The 25,298-nt window shown below is 42.3% G+C and overlaps 2 protein-coding genes across 2 annotated transcripts in view; one reads left to right on the forward strand and one right to left on the reverse strand.

Annotated features, from left to right (window-relative positions):
• The window catches only part of LOC134458821 (caskin-1-like), a 97,208-nt gene extending 96,580 nt beyond the window's left edge, over positions 1-628 (forward strand). The window contains exon 12 of the mRNA XM_063211226.1: positions 519-628. Within this exon, the coding sequence (XP_063067296.1) occupies positions 519-628 (110 nt within the window). The remainder of the gene's footprint in view (positions 1-518) is intronic.
• A 20,658-nt stretch (positions 629-21,286) lies between these two features.
• LOC134456267 (uncharacterized) lies at positions 21,287-23,076 on the reverse strand. The gene is made up of 2 exons (XM_063207651.1): positions 22,293-23,076; positions 21,287-21,714 (listed from the first exon to the last, which is right to left on the reverse strand). Exons 1-2 carry the CDS (start codon positions 22,893-22,895, stop codon positions 21,364-21,366), a joined length of 954 nt encoding a protein of 317 aa, XP_063063721.1. The 5' UTR covers positions 22,896-23,076; the 3' UTR covers positions 21,287-21,363.
• Positions 23,077-25,298: the final 2,222 nt, after the last annotated feature.

Genomic DNA, 25,298 nt, shown 5'->3' on the forward strand with positions numbered 1-25,298 from the left:
ATTCGAGGAGGCAAGGCCGTATATTGTAACGCACTCCCTATAGAACCTTAGAATCCTGGGTGAGTTCCCCCAACGTGATGTCATACCTGCAACCCCACCTTTAATACTCCTCTGCTCTTCATTTAGGCCACCAGAAAAAGATGCTGCATGCTGTGATGCGATTGGTGGATCCAAAAGAGGCGGGGCTTTGCATCAGCCAATCAAGCGACTCGACCAGGTCTTGTGACTCGACCGGGTCATGTGGTCTCCAGGAGCCAATAACAGCCCTCCCATCTGACCAACAGCAGATCAGCAGATCACCGTCTCCACGGTTACGCCGGACCAAAGCCCCTCCCCCCACTGCCGCAGCTGACACACACACACACTCGCACACACAGACCCCACCTGTAGCTCTGTCTGAATCGCACACACACATGCCCCCTACTGCTGTAGCCCCTCCACCTGCATTTGTAGCTCCTCCCGCTGCAGTTGTAGCCCCTCCCTCTATGTCTGTAGCCCCTCCCCATGTTGTTTCTCAGCTGACGCTGCCCTCTGCTGGTCAGACGGTGACGCGCAGCAGCAGCGCAACTCTCCACCAATCAGGGCTCAGGAGCTCCACTCTGGACCAATCACAGCAGGTTTGCACTGATTATTGTGGATTTTTTATTGTATTTTAATGCTTTATTATTATTTTATTTTATGCCATTTTAGTATTCTATCAATATTTTATTTCATGCCAATTTAGCGTTCAGTTATTGTTTTATTCACTTGAATGTTTTAGTTTTTGTGCCATTTTAAAACAGTGCCGTGCATATGTTTTTGCCCCTCTACTGTTTTTTTTGCCTAGCAAGCTAAAACCCTACAGCTGAAAGCTGACAGGGGTCTAGGTTAGCTGGGAAGCCGTGTGGGTGGGATAAAAGGTTGTCTATCAAAATGCCTCGGCACTGAAAGCCACACAATAGGATGGCGAAACAACCAATCATACTGAATCCCCACACAGCAAACTGTAGGGGCGTGGCTGGTAATAGATCCGGAACTACTACTGGGGCAGCTGTTGTTAGGCTCCCAGCCGCACGCACAGAGCAGAGTCCCTCCAGCTCAGACACAGCGAGCTGACGGCTGTTTGTGTTGTGATACTGGGTAGGTTATGTGTGCAGTGTCTACATGGGTTTTGATCCTAAGTGCAGTGTCTAGCGTGTTTTGATCCAAAATAACATTTAACGGCCACTATTTTGTTCTACACCTACAAGGAATGGTCTAATAACAATAACTTGTGACCGTCTGGTTCTGTAAAATACTAACAGTAGCCTACCTGGCTAGCCCCGTCAGTTCATTGCAGCCTATTAGAGATTCGGTGCATCTCTGCTTTTCTTTTTTTTTTGTGAACAATTGTTTTTTTATTTTATTATTCATAAACAATGACAAACAAACACAGAACACATCCCCACTCCACCCCTCCCAGTGGTGAATACTCGCAAATAAAAATAAAATAAAAATAAAATGTACATTATTTTATTTAAAAAAAAAAAAAAAAAAGACAAAAATAAAAACAACACAACAGTCCATAACAGCCTAGACCCCCGCTACGGGCAACAAATGACTTGACGTCTTGAATGCTTGACTCCATCTCCTTAAGGTCAGCGCTCTGGCCCCATGCGTGCAGGCCATTGACAGTTCCATAGATTAGATGTCCAATAGGCTTAGAGCTCACACCTGTCTGCACATGACATGCGGAGGGCTCCACCGACCGACCAACGTTATCTTGGCAACAGTGAAAGCAGCCAGCAGTAGGCAGCTTTGGAAGAGTGTCAATGAACCGGATCCGGTGCATCTCTAAACATTGCGGATACTGTGCACTGGTAGTTTGGTGTTAAAAGGAACACCAAGACCCTTAAGAGCTGATCTGATGCGCAAGTAGAAGTAGAAAGTAGAGGCTGGTGTATTGTACTTGGACTTGAAGTCCTGAAAGGTTCTCAAGCCTTTGTCATCAAATAGGTCCCCAAGAGTTGTAATTACATTCTGCCCTGTTGAGAAGATCTAAATGGGGTACTCCCTGACAGAAAGCCATTATTATTGAAAAGTGGTAAGTGATGATGCCATTTTGATATAGATCCTGTTTGTCTTTCTACAACCTTCCAAGTGAATAACAAATGGGCTTAATCCTTGCGCGTTTCCCATTCCAAATATATTTCCTTAAAATGGAGTTAATTGTCCCAAAAGTGTGCAGGGGGTGGTAAGGGTATCATTGCACTATAAAAGTTAACCTGGGGTAAAATGTTGATAACTGAAATCCGTGCATATACTGACGGGCAGTCATGGGTGAGCGGTTAGGGCGTCAGACTTGCATCCCAGAGGTTGCCGGTTCGACTCCCGACCCGCCAGGTTGGTGGGGGGAGTAATCAACCAGTGCTCTCCCCCATCCTCCTCCATGACTGAGGTACCCTGAGCATGGTACCGTCCCACCGCACTGCTCCCCTTGGGGCGCCACTGAGGGCTGCCCCCTTGCACGGGTGAGGCATAAATGCAATTTCGTTGTGTGCAGTGTTCACTTGTGTGCTGTGGAGTGCTGTGTCACAATGACAATGGGAGTTGGAGTTTCCCAACGGGCTTTCACTTGGGCAAAGATGACTAGTTTGATAGATCTGCACTAACTTCAGAAAGATTTTTTTTGAAGTTTTTACTTGCAATGTCATGTAATGAGGGATATACTGTATGTCAATCCCTAAATATTTAAATTACGTAACAATGGGTGCGGCACTTGGAAGATGCATAGATACAGGGTCAAAGTTAAGTGGTAGAAAACAAGATTTGCTCCAATATATTTTGTAACCTGAAAGATCACAAAAATTATTAAACAATGACGTGATATGAGGTACTGATGAAGTGGGTTCGTTAACGAATAAAAGTATATCATCAGCATACAAAAAGATGTGATGAGATGTATTTCTTGCATTAATGGGTACAATTTGCTCTGAGTGATGGACAGCCTGTGCTAGAGGTTCTAATGACAAAGCAAATAGCAATGGTGAGAGTGGGCAGCCCTGACGCGTGCCCCCTCCCAAGGAAAAAGAGTGTGAACGTAATTGTCCCGTTAAAATAGATGCTTTTGGATTACAATATAGTACTTTTACCATGTTAATGATGTTGCGGCCCAAGCCCATATGCTCTAGTACAGACCACAGATGGTTAATCTCCAAGCGGTCAAAAGCTTTAGTTGCGTCTAATGAGAGCACTCCACAAGAATTATCTGATTGATCAGTTGAATAAATGATATGTAAAAGACGGCGTATATTGTCAGATGCAGAACGTGTTTTAATAAAACCAGTCTGATCTTCATGACCCAACTTGGTAATGACCGACTCTAAACGTTTCGACAATACTTTGGCATATTCTTTAATATCTGCTCCAATCAGTGAGATTGGGCGATAATTAGCACAGGTGGTTGGGTCCAGATATTTTTTTAACAGCAGGGGTATAATAGATGTGTTAATGTCCTGTCTGAACGCTTGATGTTTAATTGAATGATTTATCATGTCTAGCAATATTGGACCAAGCTCTGTCCAGAGGGTTGAATATAATTCAGTTGGATTGGAATACCATCCAGTCCTGGTGATTTACCTTTATTCATAAGTTTCAGTGATTCTTTCAGTTCTTGAAGAGTAATTGGTTGACCTAAGGTCTCTGACTCATCAGTAGATAGAGTAGGTAAATTAAAAGAAGAAAGAAAAGATGATATAGTTGCATTGTCACATGTAGATTCAGAAGTACATACTGTAAAGTAGAATAGAAAGATCGGAAAGCATTGTTTATGTCCTGTTTATCATTGGTGAGCTCACCAGAGCATAGCCGTATCGCAAGTACATTTGCATACTTTTCATTATTACACAGTTGCAGGGCTAAAAGATGGCTTGGCCTGCTCCCATTAAAGTAGTTTTGTCTGGTCCTTTGAATTAGAAACTCTGCTTTAACTCTAAGTAATTGGTTTAACTCATTTTTTTACATTTTAATTTTAGTGGCTATTTGGTCAGAGAATGACACTTGTTTTTTTTTGCTTCCAATATCTTAAGCTGCGATTACAGATCAGCTATTCTTTTCATTCTGGATTTTTTTAAGATGTGACGCAAAAGAAATAGAGAAATTGCAAATGAAGCCCTTGACTGCATCCCAGAGTATGCGGGGGTCTGCCACTGTCCCTTGATTAAAGGGCAACTCCTGCCAATTTCAATGTGCTGTTGTATTGCTCACGCTACCCTTGACTTGTCAGTACCCGGTGACGCTGCAGTTTTTGGCCCAGCCCTTTCTGAGATATGAGCTATTCTAATGGGGGCAACTTTTGTTGCTAGACACCCAGTCATACTTTTGAATGGTCGCGCAACACTCTCTCAATTCCCCATGAGACAGGAGAAATCCGTATTCTTAACATTTCCTCCTACAATGATGTAAAAATTGTCATTTTGCATCATTGTAGAAGGAAATCTAAGAGGTGGATTTCTGTTGAGACTACAAGCCTTTTTCCCACCCTTTCAACCCCGCCCATAGGAAGTTGGACCTAATGCGCGAACAGACCTATCACAGATCAGTGTACCAGTGCTTTTGGAATCACTGGCATTGAGGCTCCAGTAAGTCACTGGCAGAGTTGCCTGGGTGTGGCCTGTGGAACTTGAGCATTGCAATGCATTATGGGAATTGTTGTCACAAATCCACAAGCACTAAAAAGTCATTTTCTGCCTTTTCTTGGCCAAGAAGGCAGCAAATTAGACATTTATGCTACTATTCTACTACATATATGACCCACTTTCAATACATATTCATGTCCCCACCGGTGGAATGCCCCTTTAATGGAATGACGAACATGATTGAAATTTGCTGTGTTTATGAAAATATTAGGACAGTATGGCACAGCAAAGAACGACAGTAAGGCATACAATTAGTACATTCAAGTATCTTAAGAACCCCATTTAGCTTCTCATCCATGCGCACATCTGTATACACAGCTATTCTAAACCCAGTAATCCCCCATGAAAATGTGCATTACATTAAGGAGAAACTTTCATCCAAAGTGAATTACAAACAAGGCTATCGTCAATAGCCTAAAATGCGCTCAATGTACTCAGGCCAAGGAGAGTTAGTGCATTTTTTAAGATGCGTCTCACAGTCACACATCGCTTTAATTTGTCGGTCCATTGGTCCGTGACGCGTTTCTTTATTGTAATTCCCTCCTGTGTCCACAAGGTGCCAGAGTTGCGCAAAAAATGTTGAGAACCACTGGCATAGGCGGACACATCTGTTGTCTGCCTGTTTGACTTGTTTCTCCCCAAATTCATAGTGGAACAATTATAACATTCAGCATAAAATTATAACAAAGTACATTACATTACATTAGGGCAGGGGTGTCAAACTCAAATTCACAGTGGGCCAAAATTTAAATCTGGAACGAAGTTGCGGGCCAAACTCAATTTAAAAAGTACTGAAATTGTGTATGCGCTGCGCGTCCATGTTTACAATTAATGCTTACATCTTAAACACTCACAAACACACACAGTCTGTTGTTCAAGTCATATTAGCATACATTAATGTGTAGGGAGGGGCAACTGTAATACACATTTGAAATGATCTTGTGGGCCAAATAAAATGACTCTGTGGGCAAAATTTGGCCCCCGGGCCTGAATTTGACATCTCTGCATTAGGATTTAGTGCATTCAAGTGCATAAACATTGGCATACTGTACATTCAAGTTGCAAAATGGTGAAGTGCCATTTGGTAGTATGACCTCAGCATTGTCTTGTGATGTGAGTCTTAGCTGTAGAAATGTAATGTCATCAGCACAGAAAGGCCTTATCATTTCAGATAGCTATTTCGACCTGTCAATGTTCAGTCCAGGTGGGGATTGGAGAGGAAGACTGTCAATTGGTGGAAGAACTGCTGGATTGTGAAGTACAGTAGCTGGCACTGGACAGGTTCAGCATCACGCTGGATTCTTGCAAGCGGCACCTGGCATTAAACCTGTGACAGAATAAACACATAATACATGTTAAATGTACCATAAGCATAGTCTGAAACACAATAATTTTTATGGCATGGGTTTGTGTTTTGAGTGTTACACAATGTGGAAAATACCTGGTAACTGTTTATGTGCAGAAAGTCTCTGGAAGTAGGGACTCAAACGTCTGTCTTTTTTGATTGAACAGTGTGCCTATCCAACAAGCTGGGGTGTTGTGGTGACAAAAAAAGAACAGAAGCAGTGTTTTACTGTTTTGTTTTACAGGGTCATTAATTAATCTTCTCACACCATCAGTAGGCTATTGCATCTTTGCAAGGCAATTTAAGCCAGTTACAGAAATGAAGAGTTCAGATGCAAACCCCCCTAAGTGCCTTTTCAGAAAATAATCTTAAAGGGACAATGTGTGAGATTTTTAGTTGTTTATTTCCAGAATTCATGCTGCCCATTCACTAATGTTACCTTTTTCATGAATACTTACCACCACCATCAATTCTAAGTTTTCATTATGACTGGAAAAATTGCACTTTTCATACATGAAAAGGGGGATCTTCTCCATGGTCCTCCATTTTGAATTTCCAAAAATAGCCATTTTTAGCTGCAAAAACGACTGTACTTGGACCATACTAGAAAATATTTGTTTAATACTTAGTAAACTTTCATGTAAAGAACAAATTTGGCAATAGGCAGCCCAATTTCAATAAGCAGCATAGTTGCAGTACCTTTTTTGACCATTTCCTGCACAGTGTCCCTTTAATTCATTTTTATTTAATACAAAGCTATCAAAATTTTGATTAATTTAACTGGACAGGGTGTGATGACGTCACGTCCCAGCGAATATAAAAGGTCCTGCTGCACCTGTTAGAATATCATTAGCAACAAGATGCACGAGGTGAAATCAGCACTGAACACCAACTATGTTTGGAGGGCAACTTCTCCTGAGCACTGGCTCAATGTCAAATATGCCACGGGTGTCCTGGCACCTTCGCGGACTGCCACGGGGTGTGCGAGGTGAATTGGACAATTCTCAAGGGACTGTCTTTGCCGCGAGAGCGCTTACACCAACCACTATCAAAGCCTATAGCCCACGTAAGCCCACAGCGCATGTTTTTGGCATACAACCACGGGTGCGCGAGGGTGAATTGGAAAATTCTTAAGGGATTGTCTTTAGACTGCCACATAGTCCATGGTTATTTGCTGCACGCAAATTGCAAAAAAGTTTATCCGTGGTGATTTAATTGCTGCTTCACAGCGCACTAAGTTGCCTCTGTGAAACACGACACGGCAAGAGTATCTCTCTCTCTCACACACACACACACACACACACACACACACACACACACACACACACACACACACACACACACACACACACACACACACACACACACACACACACACACACACACACACACCGCACCCCGCATATCCCATCTATTTCCTCCAAGTTCGTGAGACTGGCCCAAGGGAATGACTCTCTTTGCCGAGAGCGCCTACACCAACCACAATCAAGTAGCCCATGTGAGGAAAGTATTTGGCATACGGCTTTCAACAGGCGCCCTTGAGGTTGTTGAAGTTCACAATGCTGTCACAAAACATTCGTAAATGCTTAGGGAGAGGTGCGCGCGAATTGCAACTAGTGCATAGTCTGTGGTGATTTGTTGCTTCACAGCGCACTGATGCCATAGCATATCCATCAGTACCACAAAACATTAGTGTACTATTGTGAACTTAATTTCATAACGGACAAACGGTGAAGAGATTCATAACAGCGCACTGAAGGCATAGCATATCACCAGCAACACAAAACATTCCAGCATAATATGCTGAACTCATAGATTGTTATAACATAGCTGTACTTAATTTCAGAACCAACTGTGAAGAGATTCATAACGGCGAACAGTGATTTTCAAGGAAATAGGGAGCAGGGGATGTATCTTCAATAGTATTGAGAATATTCTGTCCAATTGTTTTTTGAATGAAAGGGAGCGTGTCAAGCAGGTGAATCCGGCAATGCCCTCAAGGAGCCAAAGTGTAGCAATGAAATACGAACAAGAGCTGTATAATAGTTGGACTATTCAAAGTTATTATAGCCTCTGTGAAACGTGAAGTCCAAGCAAAAGCATCAAACAAACGTGCACACCGCTCCCCGCAATAGCTTTCCAAATCCTACCTCATTCTATCCCAATTTTAATGTCTTAAAAAACATGACCCTGTTAAAATATATAGGCCTGTATATATATTGTAATTCAATAGGTCTACAGCCCATCCGCTGATTGATCCATGTACTCCATCATCTGACTCAAAAAAAATTATGGCGAAATTACCGGCAACATTGTCACTGCCAGCTCTCTGAGCTCTGCGCTTTTGCAGACGTTGGCAACAAAGGAAAGGGGTCACGTCTTTCAAGCTCGAAGTTAAGTTTTCAACTAGGCCTAGTTGGTGAACAAACATGGGATGAATGAATGGATCGATGCAAGTCATCTGTTAACAGGCAAATTAAATGATATGTAATGACTAGAAAATTATATTGACAACGCTTGCAGTTATGGAATGACAGTGGCATCAGTGAACTCGGCGACGCCCTCAACTAATCAAAACTTATCCGTGAAACATGCAAAAAAACTAGGCTACAACAAGAATTGTATAAATAGTTGGACTATTAAAAGTTATTAGCCTCTGTGAAATGCGGATCTGAGAGGGATGTGGTACACTTGACAACCATGTTTTCTCTGGATTTGAGATTTTAAAAGGTATGGAGGGCATCCTGTCTATCATATTTCTTTTATAAATGTTAAAAATGTGTCAAATAGCAACCTGTGAGTTTCAATATTTGCAAATCAAAATCACTTTGCCAATAGGCCTACCACAATCACAGGTACTGTACTACAACATGGTACTGTAATTATAATGGAGACAGATATAATTTGGTTACAACTTCACGGTTCAATTTTCTGAACAGGTCTACATCTACATGGATGACACCACATCATGACACACATATCTTATGTGTCTAAAAAGGAACTGAACTTCCTTGGCGGAGGTCTGCGCTCTCTGAGTGCATTTCTAGCTATTTAATACAAAGCTATCAAAATTGCATATTTTTTATATTTTTAATGTAATATAACTATTTATATGTATTATCAAGTACATGAATGTAAACCAAACCAACAACTCCGTTCTCTAATAATATAGAAGTGCAGGTCTTCAGAAATGGAGTTAGGGAGTTTTGCATCTGAACTCTTCACATGCAGGTGGGTGTTAATGAGTAGTGAGTAACAGCCACTCTAATTGTTGTTGACAACATTACTTAGCTTATTTTGTTTGTGTTAGCATGCTAACTAGCGATTTCTTAGACCAGAAATAAAGCTATTTCTGTTCATAACTACTTGGCTTTCCATAATCACAAACGGTTGCTGGTCAAAGCACATAGTTTCAAAACACCTTCAGAGACTCCAGCATCAAGCAATGGCTGGTTTAATGTTTGAATTCCTCATATATAGGCACCATTAGGATGAAACAACTCCCCTCCTCTGCCCAGCAGTGAAGGCACTGACACGGAGATCTCCGTCCAGTGTTGCCAAAAGAAAATCAGCCAAAGTCGCTATGGGCTCGCTGAAAAGTCGCTAGAAGACATCATGACGTTACGTATGACATCACAGCATCACGCACGGCGCGCTGATCTACAGAAAACGTGCCCACATTCCTTTGTCCACAGTAGAGATGTAGTCTGGGAGTACCCATGCTGCATTGCGCGTTCTTTTCGAACTGCTGGACAGCAAGACAAGTAGAAATGGGTGGTGCTAGCTACTTTTTGGAAATCAGAGCTAATCTGCAGCCCTGCTCAACAGTGGGAAACGCTTCTGACGGTGACGCAGAGTTCGAATTATGTGGAAAAACAATGAATTTGTCACTGAAAATGCGCGTTTTCAAAAGTCGCCAGATGCACCAAAAAGCCGCTAAAGGCGCTAGATGAGTTTTTTGTCGCCAGGGATGTCAAAAAGTCGCTAATTTGGCAACATTGTCTGCGTCTTCCTTGCCAAAATGCTGCCGCCCGCCCCCTCTCAGCACTGTCTGCTTATTGGTTCACAGACTTATCCTCCACCCAGAGACAGTTGTCAACAATATTACTATTGGCTGAAATGTCTATGTGCTGAGAACGTGCGAGCAGTCTGCAGGTGCGTGCAGCTTAGATGGAACACTGGATTTCCTCCCATAAAATCACGATTTTCATGTTTTATAATCGTGGCGGCAAAAATTGTGACTTTAATTAAAATTCGATTAATTGTGCAGCCCTACTATATTGTATAGTAAAATTAAAAGATGGTTCATACAAATGTAAACAAAATAAAAATACAAAAAAATAAAAATATATATTTAATAATAAAGTCGCCTGTTCTCCCAGTTTACTTGAGAAAGTGGTAAGAAGGAGAAAGATTAGACTAATGCCCCAACTATAATTAAGATGTATTGGTGGACATTACTTCCCAAAGCATCACAATAGCCCATTAGGCTATCGTTTTTTCTAAGCCAGGGTGAATGTAAGTTATGTGCAGGCTTCTATTAGTCCAATGTCCCATGGTAGGCAGCCTCGCATCATTCCGTGTCATTCGCATCAATGGGGAGGAATTCCTCCAGTGACTCGCAAAAAGCACTAGCCTCCTCTGGGGTTTTGAAAAATTCCGTAGCCCCTCCTTTCACAGTCACCTTCAGAATCGCCGGATATTGGAGGAAGAATTGGCACCCCTTTCTCCTGAGTTCCTTCTTCATTGTGGTGAATGCTGCCCGCCTCTTTGCAGTGGCGGGCGAGTAGTCAGGAAATATACTGAGTCGTCTCCTCATCCTCCATTCGTATACCCCCCTGGTTCCTGGCTGCTTTACGAATAATGTCTCGATCAGTGTAGCAGAGTAGTTTGAAGATGAATACTCGGGGTCCTGCGGGTTTGACACCATCTAAAGTATATTTGTTTATCTTGGGCTCTTCAGATCACACGACATGGTTCCAGTGATCCATATCCTTGGTCTGTTCATCTCTCTTGAGACCAAGATAAACAAATTTGCTTTAGATGGTGTCAAGCATGTGTGGTGGTAAACAAGTGAGTTTTACAAAAAAGGTGTATCCTCTCAATAGCCAAGCATGGTAGTGGGACTGACATGGTTTGGGGATGCATGAATGCTGTCAACATTGGCCATCTGAAATACACCTAAAAGAAACATGCATGTCATCATGCACTGTGACTACTGAAACAGATCATGATATTCTCCATAGGATTGCATTCAAATCTCACACCAATCTATTTAAGCCAGATGCAGACTCAAAATGTAAAAGTTCAATGCAAAGAAAGGTTGAAACGCACACTGATGACCTCTCTTTTCATCCCTTTTCATTTCGTTTCATTTCGAGACGATTCGAGCCAACACAGCCCCTTCTCTACCGGATTTTAATCTGGGGTGTACTCACTTTTGTGAGTACATGTTCAAACATTAATGGCTGTATTTTGTTTTTTTCTGAGTGAACAAGAAATTTAAGCTGTTAAATATGTTGTTAAAAGGTCACTAATCATTGTGTCCAAGTGAAATTTCCGTAATGCTTTCCTATGAAAAGATATACTCAAAAATCTGCAAAACTGTGAGGGGTGTATTCACTTTCGTGATATACTGTAATACAAAAATGTTTTATTTAAATTGAGTGTAAACACAACTATACAAAAGAAAGAGTTTCAGAGGTCTTCGAACAGTGCAAGAAAACACAATATAAATATATTTAGCCAAGACTTTTGAAGTTTCAACCTTGTAAGCAAAGGTGTTGGCTGCATAAAAGTGCAAAGAGCATTTGGATATGTTTTATTGTTTCCGTCAGGCGCGGAGTGGCCGTTGGGAGATCGGGAACTTGTCCCGGTGGGCCGCGGCCGTGAAATGTAATATCGCAGCCACTTAGCGTTCTCAGCCGGCCCTGAAGTCTTGCAAATGTACTATATAGTGCTGACTACCCACTTTCCACATAGCTATGCTTATATAAAGTTGACTAGCCAGTATTTATACCGTGTACCAGACGGCCATACCTCACTGACGGTGTCAAACAGTAAATTGGCCACACCCCTTCTCTACTGATAATTTTCATACACCGTAGATCACGGAAGTTTACTAGATCTTAGTAACACAGTTTCGTTTTCGGTATTTGAAGAACCTGTGATATTTAGATTGGTTACCAAAGGATGGAAATATTAATAAGTTATGATTTATTTTCTGATTTCCACATGGCTGTTACAGTTTACAGTCTGCCAGTCCAGATTCACTGTGGATATTGACTTGGGTTACGAACAGACTCCACCAAGTGGTAAGGAAGAGAACTGCACCTAACAGAAGCAATGGGTTTTGTTTTGATTTGTTAGAACTACCGGTATATCTCCTTATAGTCGAAATAATATTATTATCATACATATATTTATATGTGGCACATTTAGGATGTAGCCTATGTAATGTCTGAAGAAATGGAACAAAATAATTACCACACAAGATTCTGATGTGACCAGTGCTGGGTGTGTAGGCTAAACTGTGGATTAAAGTGGAGTGATTGCAAGAAACAAAGACATTTGCTGCAACGAAGACAGCGTTTTAAGGTAGGCCTACACCGTTTGGTTATACATTTTGTTGACTTATGGTTGTGCTTTGAAGTAGCTAGCTTTGTCTTATTTGCTGCATGGTGGGCTTATTGCACAATGTAGACAGACATTTTGTAAGCTATACTATACTATATTTTGAAGCCTACTCTTCTAAAAATCCCCACACTCAAAACTTTGTGCCCGTGCTCATCCTGTCTTCCTTAAACGATATTAGGCCTACAAACTGTTAAAATGACAGTGGAGTGCACATTTGCATGGAACAGTAGCGTGATGTAACCAAACCTGCAACTAGTTCTATGAATGCTTTGGACTGTCATGATGGCTCCAGTGGTGTAGTCTACTTTTTGAAGTGGGTATACTATATATTTGAGAATTTTTTGATGTGGGTATACTATATACTACGGAAGCCGAGAGCAGCCCTCATATCATCTTTTTTAATTCACCTTGTTATCCCGAGAAAACGGCATAATTAATTGGAGATATCGAGAAAACAAACCGTTATCTCGTGATAACAATATAATTAATCAATGAGATTTAAAGCGAGTAGTCTGCGCCAGTGCGGCAACGCCACCCTGTGTCCGAACTGAAGAGCCTGCCACCTGTTATGTCTGTCTCAGGTTTGGGAAGAATGTAAACAGACATAATGGATTTCTTCGATGCCTTGAGAGAGAGGGGGGTTCCAGAGGAGAACATCGCCCGGATGATAGAGGACAAGGTGAGACGAATGTAGGCTATTTAAACCTAAATGTTGACAAAATGTCATGCTATTACATGAAGGTCTGTTGGTTGCACCATGCAGTAGGACGCTAGCATGCTAATGCTGCAAAGTGTTCCTCAGTCAGCGCTAGTTTGATCTTTGGTGGTAACCTAACTAGCTTTGCTCAAGTCAAGCGCAGTCTAACCATATTCGTGTTGTTCCTGTCCGTTGTTATTTCTCTGTATATGGCTTTACATGAGGCACTTAGCTGTAGACTGCGTAGCAAATATCAACCATCTATGTAGGCTAGGCTATTGTGGCCACAGTGCTGAGGTCGCCTGGAGAAAAGCACAGCAGACGCATTTGACACTGACATCACAGTCAAGCTCTCATTAATCGGCATAGATTGGACGTTGCCTGTCTTTGCCAGTAATTGCATAAGCATTAGATGTTGAGTATTGCATCTCATCTGCTTATGATGTTTACACAGCCTCAGCCCTCACGTAACTTTTCCGACAATTTTGTTGTGTAGGGTGGTCATTCTGTGAGGTCTAACCAGTTGTAGTTCTAGTTGCTAGCTGTTCTCAGTGTGATACTCAGTGTTGGACAAGTTACTCAAAAACCGAAATAATAGGCACTACTGACAACATGTTACAGTAATTAACTTTTGTCCAACACAGGTAGCAGTTATTCAGCAACATCCTATTCATTCATACGCTGCTAATTGATTCATTCAAGAACATGAGCACCAAAATCCTTTTGTCGTGTAATGTTAGTTCTAGAACCTGTTCTTATGTGGGTAGGGAGGGAGAGAGACTCGTAGAAAATTTTAAGAAACGAGTTTACGAGATGATGACGCACACAATTGGCTCTACTCTCGCAATGGCAACCGCTAAGTTGAAATACTCAAAAACTGACATTTCAGTAGTCATGGTAAATGACAGTGTCAGAAAATATACAGCATTTTTACCTTTGACTTCCTAATTCATTTGCTTGCTGTAGCTGATGAACAACAGTCTAATCGTTTTAGTAAAAAGTCTCACTCTGGTTCGCCATCTTTAATTTGTAAACATCAAAAAAGCACATGAACGCAACGCACTTGTAAATACCACTTCGCAACTAGATAATATCTACTTCGGAAGACCACATGAATGCACCAAGAGACGAGTAGGAATGTGTTCACCACACCAAAAATATTACCAATATTTGCCAGTAGGTGGCAGTAGAGTACTGAGAATAGCAGAGCCGTATCTATATACGGCTCTGGAGAATAGCATTTGATGGGCTGAGCATTTACCAGATAAGTTGCTGTAGTAGCCTACTAAAATGTAGTGTCTATTATTTACAGTAGTTTTTCCGTCTACTTCTTTTTGTTTCATATGTTGACGTAAGTATTAGTAGTTGACAATTAAAAGACAAACATTAGTAAGTTAACCTGGAAGCATGTGGTTAACTTGTTAAAGCGAGATGAGATCCCTTTGCCTTGATGGCAATGATGTATCCTGTTTTGTTTACCATCACTGTCACTTTATTTCTATTTTATTTTCAGAACTTTTATTTTTTATCACGCCTACTATACAACACATCACTGGAGTTAAAAACATAATTTTGAATATTTTCTTACAGCCACTTAAAGGACACTGCAACTTCTTCCAGTAATGTTATAATGGGTCTACTTCTTCTCCAGTCCTGTGCTCCTGTACTTGTTAGTAGCCTAACACTTAACATTACGGATCAGGGCACATGTCTTATGATTTAGTAATGTTTGTGCTGAAGAAAATGAAGCAGCATACAGAAGTACCATGTGGGTACTATGAGGCTGTAGTGTTTACAATGAACGAAGCTCATCATTACTGATTGGAAAATTTAAGTTTTGCAGACGATGTGCTTGTCTTTTTTTCTTCTATGATTTCAGAGTAGTCTAGTAGCCTATTAAAATGGTAACAATAATTGGTCTGGGACGCAATTCAATTATCTACACCTCATTTATTCCCCGCTCACCTCACTTTCTCGCTCGTACCCACTATCCGCCTCGATCACACCCTATCTTTGTCATCTCGATCGTTTCATCCAGGATTCCGCCTTCGCGCCCCCTCGGTTCTGGTCGCTCTCCCAATATCCGGCCTTGGGGTGTCCAGGCAGAGCTCGTAGGCCTGTATTCGCGACTGTGGGTGTTGTCCGAGCTCTCAGTTGGAGCCCCGTACTCCTGAGCCCAAGAATCGTTTTTTAAACATATAGCAAACATCGGGCTCTGCAGTAATTTCAGCACCATGGTCAGCGACCCTGCCGTATACGCTATTTTTTTGCGATTTGCTTTTAACATAGGCTCCTCCAGTGCAGTCAGTGGTCTAGCGACCCCGTAATGCACTTTAATGATCCATTCGCCGCGCTGACAGCGGTTCGCCTGCGAGAAACCCACAATCACGAGAAGCCCGTTCTCCAGCGAGAACGAAGATGCATGCATACATGGGCCACTGAATTCTAACTTCAGATAGCGCTGTATATACTTGAATATACCCTGAATATAGCCTATGTAATTTCCATTAAATTGGTTGGAATGAATGATAATGCATTTTACAGCCCTGAATCTATGTAATTTCCATAAAACTACCCAATTGTTTTCAAAGTAATTATGCAGAAACAACTAGGCTACAAGCTTGGATGGTTGATTCAATGCAATAACATAGGAAGAGGAAATTTGCACTTAACGGACCCGATACCATGTTTCCATGACATTAGGCCTACTTTGTTGCTGCCGTTTAGTTTGTATCATCTAACTACGGTACTACGATGACAGCCTCTTTCATCTCTGTTGCTGCCGCATAACACTTCCCTGGAAATATGTGCTTAGTTATCAGCATTTTACCTTTTCAGTTGAACACTGTTTCCATTGCTATTAACTAGAAACCACAGCAATTGCACTGGTAATTGTACATAATGGTAATTTTGCTGTTGTTCCTAATAATAACAGCTATTACACTGACATTACCATGATTCTACCACCTTATTAGCGATCCGTAATGTTAAGTGTTACCTATTTCTAGCAGGGATTGAGCCTGTGATTCAGTAGAGCAAAATGTGACAGTATGCATATGATAGTAGTCTAGTGCAAGTACACGAGGCAGAGCAGTGATAAAGTCAAGAGACCAGCATTATATATATATATTGATGATAATAATAATAATAATAATAATAATATGTGTTTTCAGGTGGACCAAGACATCATGGCAGCAATCGATGAAGACACCTTGTCGAGGTATATTCCTCATCTGGGCGACAGAGTGTTTGCCAGGAACTGGACCAGTGGTGAACACAATGAAGAGAGAAAGAGAATCCTTGTGGATCGACTTAGGTCCAAAATGAGGCTGCCTAGCACCAGTGGTCCAGCACAGACAGCCACTCAAAGCCGCAATAGAACTGGTGTGGGGAACAGAAATGCAGAGAGAGAGACAAGGAAGATTGAAGTAGGGTGGATGAACTACCACAATGGTGTTTTGAAACAGGTTCGACGTCCAACTGGAGGTGGCACAAGGGAAATCATTGTTAGGAAAAGTGACACCATGAAAAAAATACTTGAGGATGCAAAGAAGATGTTTTTCCCTAATGGCAAATCCACAAAAGGACATATGGATGAATTTGAATTCTCAGTCTGTGTCATGGGTTCAGGTGAGCCTTTAGAAGACACACTGACTGTTGGGAGTGTCTATGACACAACACATCATAAACTTCTTCGATTGTATGTGTGCTCTAAAAGAAAATATGCTGAAACTTCGACTGATTGGAATGCCACACCTGAGTCACCTCCTCAAGACAGCCCACATGCAGAGAGTACTTGTACTTCAGTAAGCAATACCACATCGACACCAGACAGCCTCTCTCCACATGCCTTTTCTTCTACCTTATCTCAACTCAGCCCTATAGTGTCTGCTCCAGTGTCTGAAATAGGACAGCTTGGGTCTACCCCAAGCCCTCCCATACCTGCATGTGTAATTCCACATTCAAATGAGGTAATGTTTCTAGGTGATCCTAGGAATTTGTCATGTGACGACGCAAATGACACACTTGTGTATGAGCCACAAATTACACCTATGCCTACATTTGGCAATTTGCTAACCAGTTTGCTTGATGATGATGTGGTTGATGTGATGCAAACTCCACCAATTTCTTTGAAAACCCGGAAAATGTTGCAGAGAAACAGCTCCTCACTATTCGTTCAGCCCACTGCATTGCAGATATGATTACTGCCTTCTCTGACTCCAACATCCTGGATGCGAATATTACTTTTGAGCGGGTTCTGGAAAATGGAGACATTGAAAATGGGGTGGGCCGTGGTCTCGTGCTGGACTGCCTAACAGACTTCTGGACAAAATTTTATTTATCAAGGACCTCTGGCACCACCTTCAAGGTACCCAACTTGCACCACACGTACAAAGAGAGGGAATGGGAAGCAGTGGCCCGCATAGTGGCCTTCGGCTGGAAGTTCAAGTATCTTCCAGTGCAGCTGGCAAGGCCATTTCTGTTGGAGGCTTTCTCCATCAACCAATCCACCTCATCATCTACCTTGAGGGAGGCTTTCTTTAACTATATTAGCCCAAACGAAAAGGATGCCCTCACTGAGGCTCTGAATGATTTCCCCAATGCCGACTTTGATGAGCTGCTAACCATTCTAGGCAGTCACAGCTGCACAACTCTGCCTACAGAGCAGAATTTGGCCAAACTTCTCGATGAAATTGCTCACAAGGAACTTGTGCAAGAACCTGCATTCATAATCAAATGTTGGAAGCCAATCCTGAAGGTTATCACAGAGAGAGACTCCTTCACAGCTGCAGCTCTGGAAAAGATACTGGATGATTTGAAGCCAAAAGCAAGAAATCTGACCAAAACCATTCACTTCCCACATGAAATGTCACAAGCACAGAGGACAACCTCTCTGCATCTTCTGAGATTTGTCAGAGAACTGGATGCTCAAGAAATTGGACACTTTCTGAGGTTCTGCACTGGCTCTGACCTGTTCTTGTCCAAAACCATTCAGGTGTCATTTACTGACATGTCAAACTTCGAAAGGCGCCCAGTAGCACACACCTGTTCATGCAGCTTGGAGTTAGCGTCTACTTATGCAACTTTTGCAGAATTTCGAACCGAATTCTTGGGTGTATTGAAGAGTGGAGTCTGGGTCATGGATATGGCTTAACACAATGATTTTTGGGTCATACCTTTGTGAAATATTCCACCTTCATTTTCCAGGTTTGAATTGCTATGACAGCGTATTTGTTTACAGGATTGTTCGACAGGATTCTATGATTTTAAATCATTAACTCCTGAATGTTACTGATGCATTAAGTTATCACTCATCTTATCAGAATGAAAATGTTCTTCTTGATGGAATGACAGCTTGTTTTGGTTTTTATTGCTGATATGACGTTTTCAATGTTTTAAAACCAGCAATGTTTATACTGTCATGTGATATGTCTGGTGCAGTATTTTCAGAACTTGTCGTTACACACATTACTGTGGATTGTGAGATACTGCTGAATTCAGTTTTGTCAGTAATGAGTTGTTCTAATAGCCTATGTTTTAAAACCAGCAATGTTTATACTGTCATGTGATATTTCTGATGCAGTATTTTCTGAACTTGTCGTTACATACAACACTGTGGATTGTGTAATATTTCTGAATTCAGTTTTCCAAGTCTTGATAGTTGTTTAATTATATGCTTTTCCACTTAATGATATACTTGATATACTTTCCACTCAACTTATAAGAAGTCACGTGTTTTTCTGACTGTAATGTGTATTTTGCTGCCCTTACATGCGCTTCTTGAATACATTCAAAGTTGAAGGTTTTTGAACTCCTTGGAATCATTTCATTGCCTGTATGAGTTAATCACATAGGGCGGAATTCTCCCGTCTCCACTTAAGTCAGTTTTACGCACGCATTTTTCACGCGCGTGGAACCAACATGGGCGTGATATATGCTAAATGGGAGGATGACTTCATCGGTTGTGGTTTCACAATACATGCAACAAAAGACATTCAGCTGACATGCCAAGTGCAAGTTTATTGAAAGCATGGCCTTAGCAAAAACCAGAGGTGTCAAAACTTAAAAAAAAATAAAAAAAAATAATAATAATAATAAAATAAACAAGTAACTTACCGGTATCTGAGTAACCAGTCGACCCGTGTACTTGTCTTACGACGATCAGCTAACTATGCACTGGTTGGATCAAGTTTGTGGTCGGTCCTTGTTAGGTTTTCACTCTTTTTCAGTAACAACACAGTCTATTACCATTAACCCCTTAAGACGCGGCTTTATACATTTGTTGTTACCAGTATGGTAATGACCAAGTCGCGGTGCCTTACCAAAGGGCCTGTGTTGTGTCATAGTATTGTAGTACTATGGTAGGTACATTTCAATGACTATTACAGCGTGCCACTGGAGGTACGGCGCACATTAAGGGGCTACGGGCGGAATTCTCCCGTCTCCACTTAAGTCGGTTTTACGCACGCACTTTTTACGCACCTTGATCCTGCGCGCATTCTCCCCTCTGAAATATTACCACACCCCTCGCGCTTAACTCCGAAATACAGCGCGTAGCCCAACATGGGCGTGATATATGCTAAATGGGGGGATGAGTCTTCCCCGACTTCATCAGTTGTGGTTTCAAAGAAACCACGGAGCATGCAGCTGAGCGTTTTGGTGCGCAACAGGTTGATTGAAATAATAAACATGATGAAACGTTTGGTTAAAAATGGAGTTTGGTGTGTTGCCTAGTCAAGTCCAGAAATCAAAACCTGATTTAAAATGCTGATAATTCCCACAGTTAAAACAACACAATGTATTTGCTTACCTTTAAAAGTGCTTCTCCGCTTCTCTGTACAGCAACGTAACATTAATATCAGTCCGTCAGCATATTACACACACAGGCTACATGCATGCTGAAGAATGAACAAGGAAATCGATCGTAACGAAAAAACGGAGACTTTATTATACATGGGCATGCAATGCCAAGCCAGGACTTCAACGCGCAGCTGATGGGGTGTAAAAGAGACCAGAAGCGAAAAGCCAAAGACATGATCTGATATGTAGGCCTACATTTTTACGTTTAGCTGTAATGACATTCAGGAAATATTTTCTGCCTTACAAAAACAGATAGAACAACCTGTAGCCTACCTCAGTATGTGGCGGTTTTGTATGTCGGGCATCAGTTCAGAAAGTTTTATAGGTTACATGCACATATGCACGAGTTCCAATAAATCACAAAAGTGGAGGAGTTGCAATAAAACCCTTATACTTAACGTCGTGGCTACAACATTATCACCCCGAAAATGGTGAAGGTTGTTTTGAATAGGCATACTTTGAGTGGCTGTTAGGATGACTGGAACAGCGGTCTTTAGTCTGACGTGCCTTGTCAATTTAGCCTACTTGTGCATGGTGCAACGAGGTGTTTTTGGTTTTGGTTACCGTCCGTGGAGACAACATGATGATCCTCATACTGATTAATTAATTACCTGCTTTTGTTTGTAAGTTCACCGATATGAGAACATGCTCTGGGCAGCTGGTCATATTTTGTCACAATTAATGTAGGATGTTTATGTAGTGGAACTGTGAATGAATTTCGATTTGAACTCACGCTGACGGTAAGGAACATCAACAAAGCATAGCCTACCGTGTAACATGTTCAAAATGCGAGCCAAGCGAGCATCAAATGCAATATTACATTTTACCTCATAGTGGCGCTTGACCTTACTACAGCCCTTTGATGCGCGTAAAGGCAAACGCGCTTAAGTGCACGGGAGAATACGCTTAGGATTCATTTACATGCGAAACTCCCTGATTTTGGCCTGGCCCCACCCAAAGTGCGCAACTGGTAAAATCGTGCCTAAACCCCGCTTAATCACAGACTTGAGTCACCGCGGAGGCGCTGTTAAGAATTCCGCCCTAAGTAGGCTACAAGGACTAAATGGAGGAACAGCTAGGCCTATGTAATGTAATGTCATGTGCTAGTATTGTAATTACACCAAAAACACAACAGAAATAAAGACTTAGATTGGCCATCAGATGCTTGATCAGTTATCAGGTTCTTCCAGGAGTGCCTTTATCAATGGCCTCAGGTGTTTGTAGAGTCTAATGGCTCCATCAGCTCCAGGGCGGCGAGTCAAGCTGTGTTCCTCCATCACCAGGAGGCACAAGTCATGTAAGTCAATGTCACAAGGAATATCTGTTTTCCACTGGCAGATGTCTTCACCCAGGATTGTGTTTATTTTGTCCACTTCAACTGGATGCAGATAATCCTGTGCATGGTACAGCTCAGGCACGTTGTACATCATCGCTGGCTTGCCATGGTAGAGATCGCGCCCATTCCTCCCCGGACGAATGCGATGGCTGTCCCACATTTGCACAACTGTGTCCAGCTCGTCCTGTAAGGCAGGCACTGAGTGAGAAGCATGGTTTACACGTGTAACAAAGTACACACACGGCTTTAACCCTGTAAGGTGTTGGTGTTTTTGTTGAATTTTGACCCGGGCATATAGAAAAAATATTTTAAAAAGGGGAAAAAATCTAGCTCGTATTCACCCTTCATCATGCTTGTCATCATGCAGGCCTAAATATATTTTTGAGAGTCAGAGATACAGAGAGAGAACGATAAGAGAGACACAAGTGAGTAAACATAATCCAGGCTCTCGGATTGAGCCAAGCAGTGCACTTATCGCGCAAGGTTCCATCATTTTGCTTTCAGATTAATGTTCCTCAGAGAAAACGAGCCAAACCAGTTAATCTCAACGTGAAAGAATAGATAACTGATACTATTTTTCTCTAGTAAAAAACTGAAAACGGGTCACCCGAACACCTTACAGGGGTTAGGCTAATAGATTGCAAATGCAGTTGCGCACAATGGCCAAACACTATTACGCACACTATTACGCACACATCCACCACTTTATTCCAACAATTTTACTCTAAAAATTAATTAGCATGTTATGTATTGGTTGTTTACCTGTATAATCTTCAGGAAACAGAATTGCACAAGACCCTTGTCGATGAAATCACCGCTGAAATCACCTGTAGCTTGGAACTCTCTAAAGACGTCTCGCCAGTAATCCACGTTCTGTCTCCTGTACATCCCCCACCAAGATTCGATTCTCTGGTTTGCTGTGCTCCTTCCTTGAATAACACAAGGGGGGCCGTGGACCTCTCCAGTGTCATCTTCTCTGAGAAAAGTCTGTAGTCTGTTGGCATGGACATTTTCGGTTCCATGATCTGATCTCAGGATTTTTGGACAGCCTCCGAGTTTGGAGACAGCTTGCGTAAAATAGGCTGCAATCACGCACGGGTTGCTGTTGGTCGAGTTTGCTTCCATCCAAATGATATGTCTTGAAAATCCATCGATGCAGCCGTTCACCCCAATGCCAAAGGGTGACAGCTTGTCATATGAATCCATGTGCCATACGTAATTGGGCCCCGGAACACTGTATGATCTCCTCCGCAGTCTCCTGCCTTTCCGACGTTGCACGGCCTCGGGATCAAGGGTGGTCTGGATCTCCGCAACAACCTCACAACTCACACGGAATCCAGCTAAAAGGCACCTTGCGTGCATCATACGGTAGCCATGAAGCCGTCCCGGTCAGTTCATGAGGTTAGAGATGAACTCCACGACTTCATCTGGATCACTATATCTCCGTCTGTATAGACGAAGCCGGGCCAGTCTTCTGCGGAGGTGCCGCGGACTAATTTTGAAATTATCCCTTATTAAAAGACGTAATGAAATCTCTGCCTGTGTCATTCCCTGATCAAAATATTCCCTTATTAGGTTATCAATTCTTCCAGACATTCTGAAGACTAACGTTACAGCATACAGAACGAGATAGGTCTAGGCTATAGCCCCGAAGTCATCATACAAGCCTCTTCCCGTAGCCTATGGATGACCAATCTGTCAGCCGTTTACTCGAGAACATAGAAAAATTATTCGTTTTCTTGAGATCACGGAATAATTGGTGCGTTTTCTCGAGATCACGGAATAATTGTTGTGTTTTCTCGAGATCACGGAATAATTGGTGCGTTTCCTCGAGGTCTCGAATTCATTATATCGTTATCTCGGGATAACAAGGTGAATTAAAAGTGTACTACAAGATGGGCCGCTCTCGTCCTCCGTAGATATGGGTCATTCATAGGCACCACGGGAAGAGCTTTTGATGACATCGGGGCTCTCATAGTTGAAACGCTTGTCTTTACAATGTCTGGAATAATGGATAACCTAATAAGGCAATATTTTGATCAGGGGATGACACAGGCAGAGATTGCATTAAGTCTTTTAATAAGGAATAGTTTCAAAATTAGTCCGCGGCACCTCCGCAGAAGACTGGCCCGGCTTCGTCTGTACCGACGGAGATATAGCGATCCAGCTGAGGTCGTAGAGTTAATCTCGAGTCTTATGAACGGACCAGGACGGCTTCATGGCTACCGTATGATGCACGCAAGGTGCCTTTTAGCTGGATTCCGTGCCAGTCGGGATGTCGTTGCGGAGATCCAGACCACCCTTGATCCCGTGGCCGTGCAGCGTCGGAAAGGCAGGAGACTGCGGCGAAGAGCATACAGTGTTCCGGGGCCTAATTACGTATGGCACATGGATTCATATGACAAGCTCACCCCCTTTGGCATTGGGGTGAACGGGTGCATCGATGGATTTTCGAGGTATATAATTTGGATGGAAGCAAACTCTACCAACAGCAACCCGTGCGTAATCGCAGCCTATTTTACGCAAACTGTCTCTAAACTCGGAGGCTGCGCCAAAATCCTGAGATCATGGAACAGAAAATGTCCATGCCAACAGACTACAGACTTTTTTCAGGGAAGACGACACTGGAGAGGCCCCTGGGCCCCCTTGTGTTATACAAGGAAGGAGCACGGCAAACCAGAGAATCGAATGTTGGTGGGGGATGTACAGGAGACAGAACGTGGACTACTGGCGAGACGTCTTCAGAGAGTTCCAAGCTACGGGTGATTTCAGCGGTGATTTCGTCGACAAGAGTCTTGTGCAATTCTGTTTCCTGAAGATTATACAGGTAAGGAATCAATACGCAATATGCTATTTATTTTGAGAGTAAAACGGTTGAAATAAAGTGGTGGATGTGTGCGTAATATTGTGCGTAACGGTTTGGCCATTGTGCGCAACTAGCCCAATTTGCTAGCCTGATTATCATCGACATTCAAATCTCTTGAGGGTGTTGCGTCACTAGGAGGGCACAGTCTGGCTACCAATTTGCAACCCTTGCAAGGTGTTTGGGTGACCCATTTTGCTTGAGAAAAAAATATCAGTTATTATTGTTATTATTGTTTCACATTGACATTCACTGACTTCGATTCTGAAAGCAAAACGAGAGACCCCCCTTGCTAACCCCATTACATATTTCTGTTACACTGGAGGTGTCGCTGGGTCATTTTGACCAGTATCATTTGGGGGGGTTATAGAGCAATATTGTCTAAACTCTCTGATATAATAGTGATCACATGTTGAGTAGACAGTGAGGCAGGGGGTGAATTATGTGGGAAAATGAGTGCCAATATTTTTGGGTTGTGCATCAATGTTGGCTCAGTCTGAGAGTCGGGACAGTGACTCACTTTCTTCACCATTTCCTTATCTTTCGCTCTCTGAATCTCTCACTCAAAAATATATTTACACAGAAATTCACAAGCATGATGAAGGGAACATGGTGAATACGAGCTATGCCCCCCCTAACATTATTTTCCATAGGCCCGGGTCAAAATGACCAACACCTTCAACAAAAACACAAACACCTTACAAGGGTTAAAGCCGTTAATTATAGTTGTAAACAATGCTTCTCACTAATTGCCTGCCTTACAGGACGAGCTGGACACAGTGGTGCAAATGTGGGACAACCATCGCATTCGTCCGGGAAGGAATGGACGTGATGTCTACCATGGCAAGCCAGTGATGATGTACAACGTACCTGAGCTGTATCATGCACAGAATTATCTGCATCCA

This window comes from Engraulis encrasicolus, chromosome 1, assembly GCF_034702125.1.
Source record: "Engraulis encrasicolus isolate BLACKSEA-1 chromosome 1, IST_EnEncr_1.0, whole genome shotgun sequence".
Classification (NCBI taxonomy): domain Eukaryota; kingdom Metazoa; phylum Chordata; class Actinopteri; order Clupeiformes; family Engraulidae; genus Engraulis; species Engraulis encrasicolus.

Coding starts and splice junctions, on each gene's coding strand:
- LOC134456267 (XM_063207651.1), bottom strand. CDS start 22,895: ATGATGCACGCAAGGTGCCTTTTAGCTGGATTCCGTGTGAGTTGTGAG. Junction 21,715..22,292: donor GTTTCCTGAAGATTATACAG/GTAAACAACCAA, acceptor CCTGCCTTACAG/GACGAGCTGGACACAGTTGT.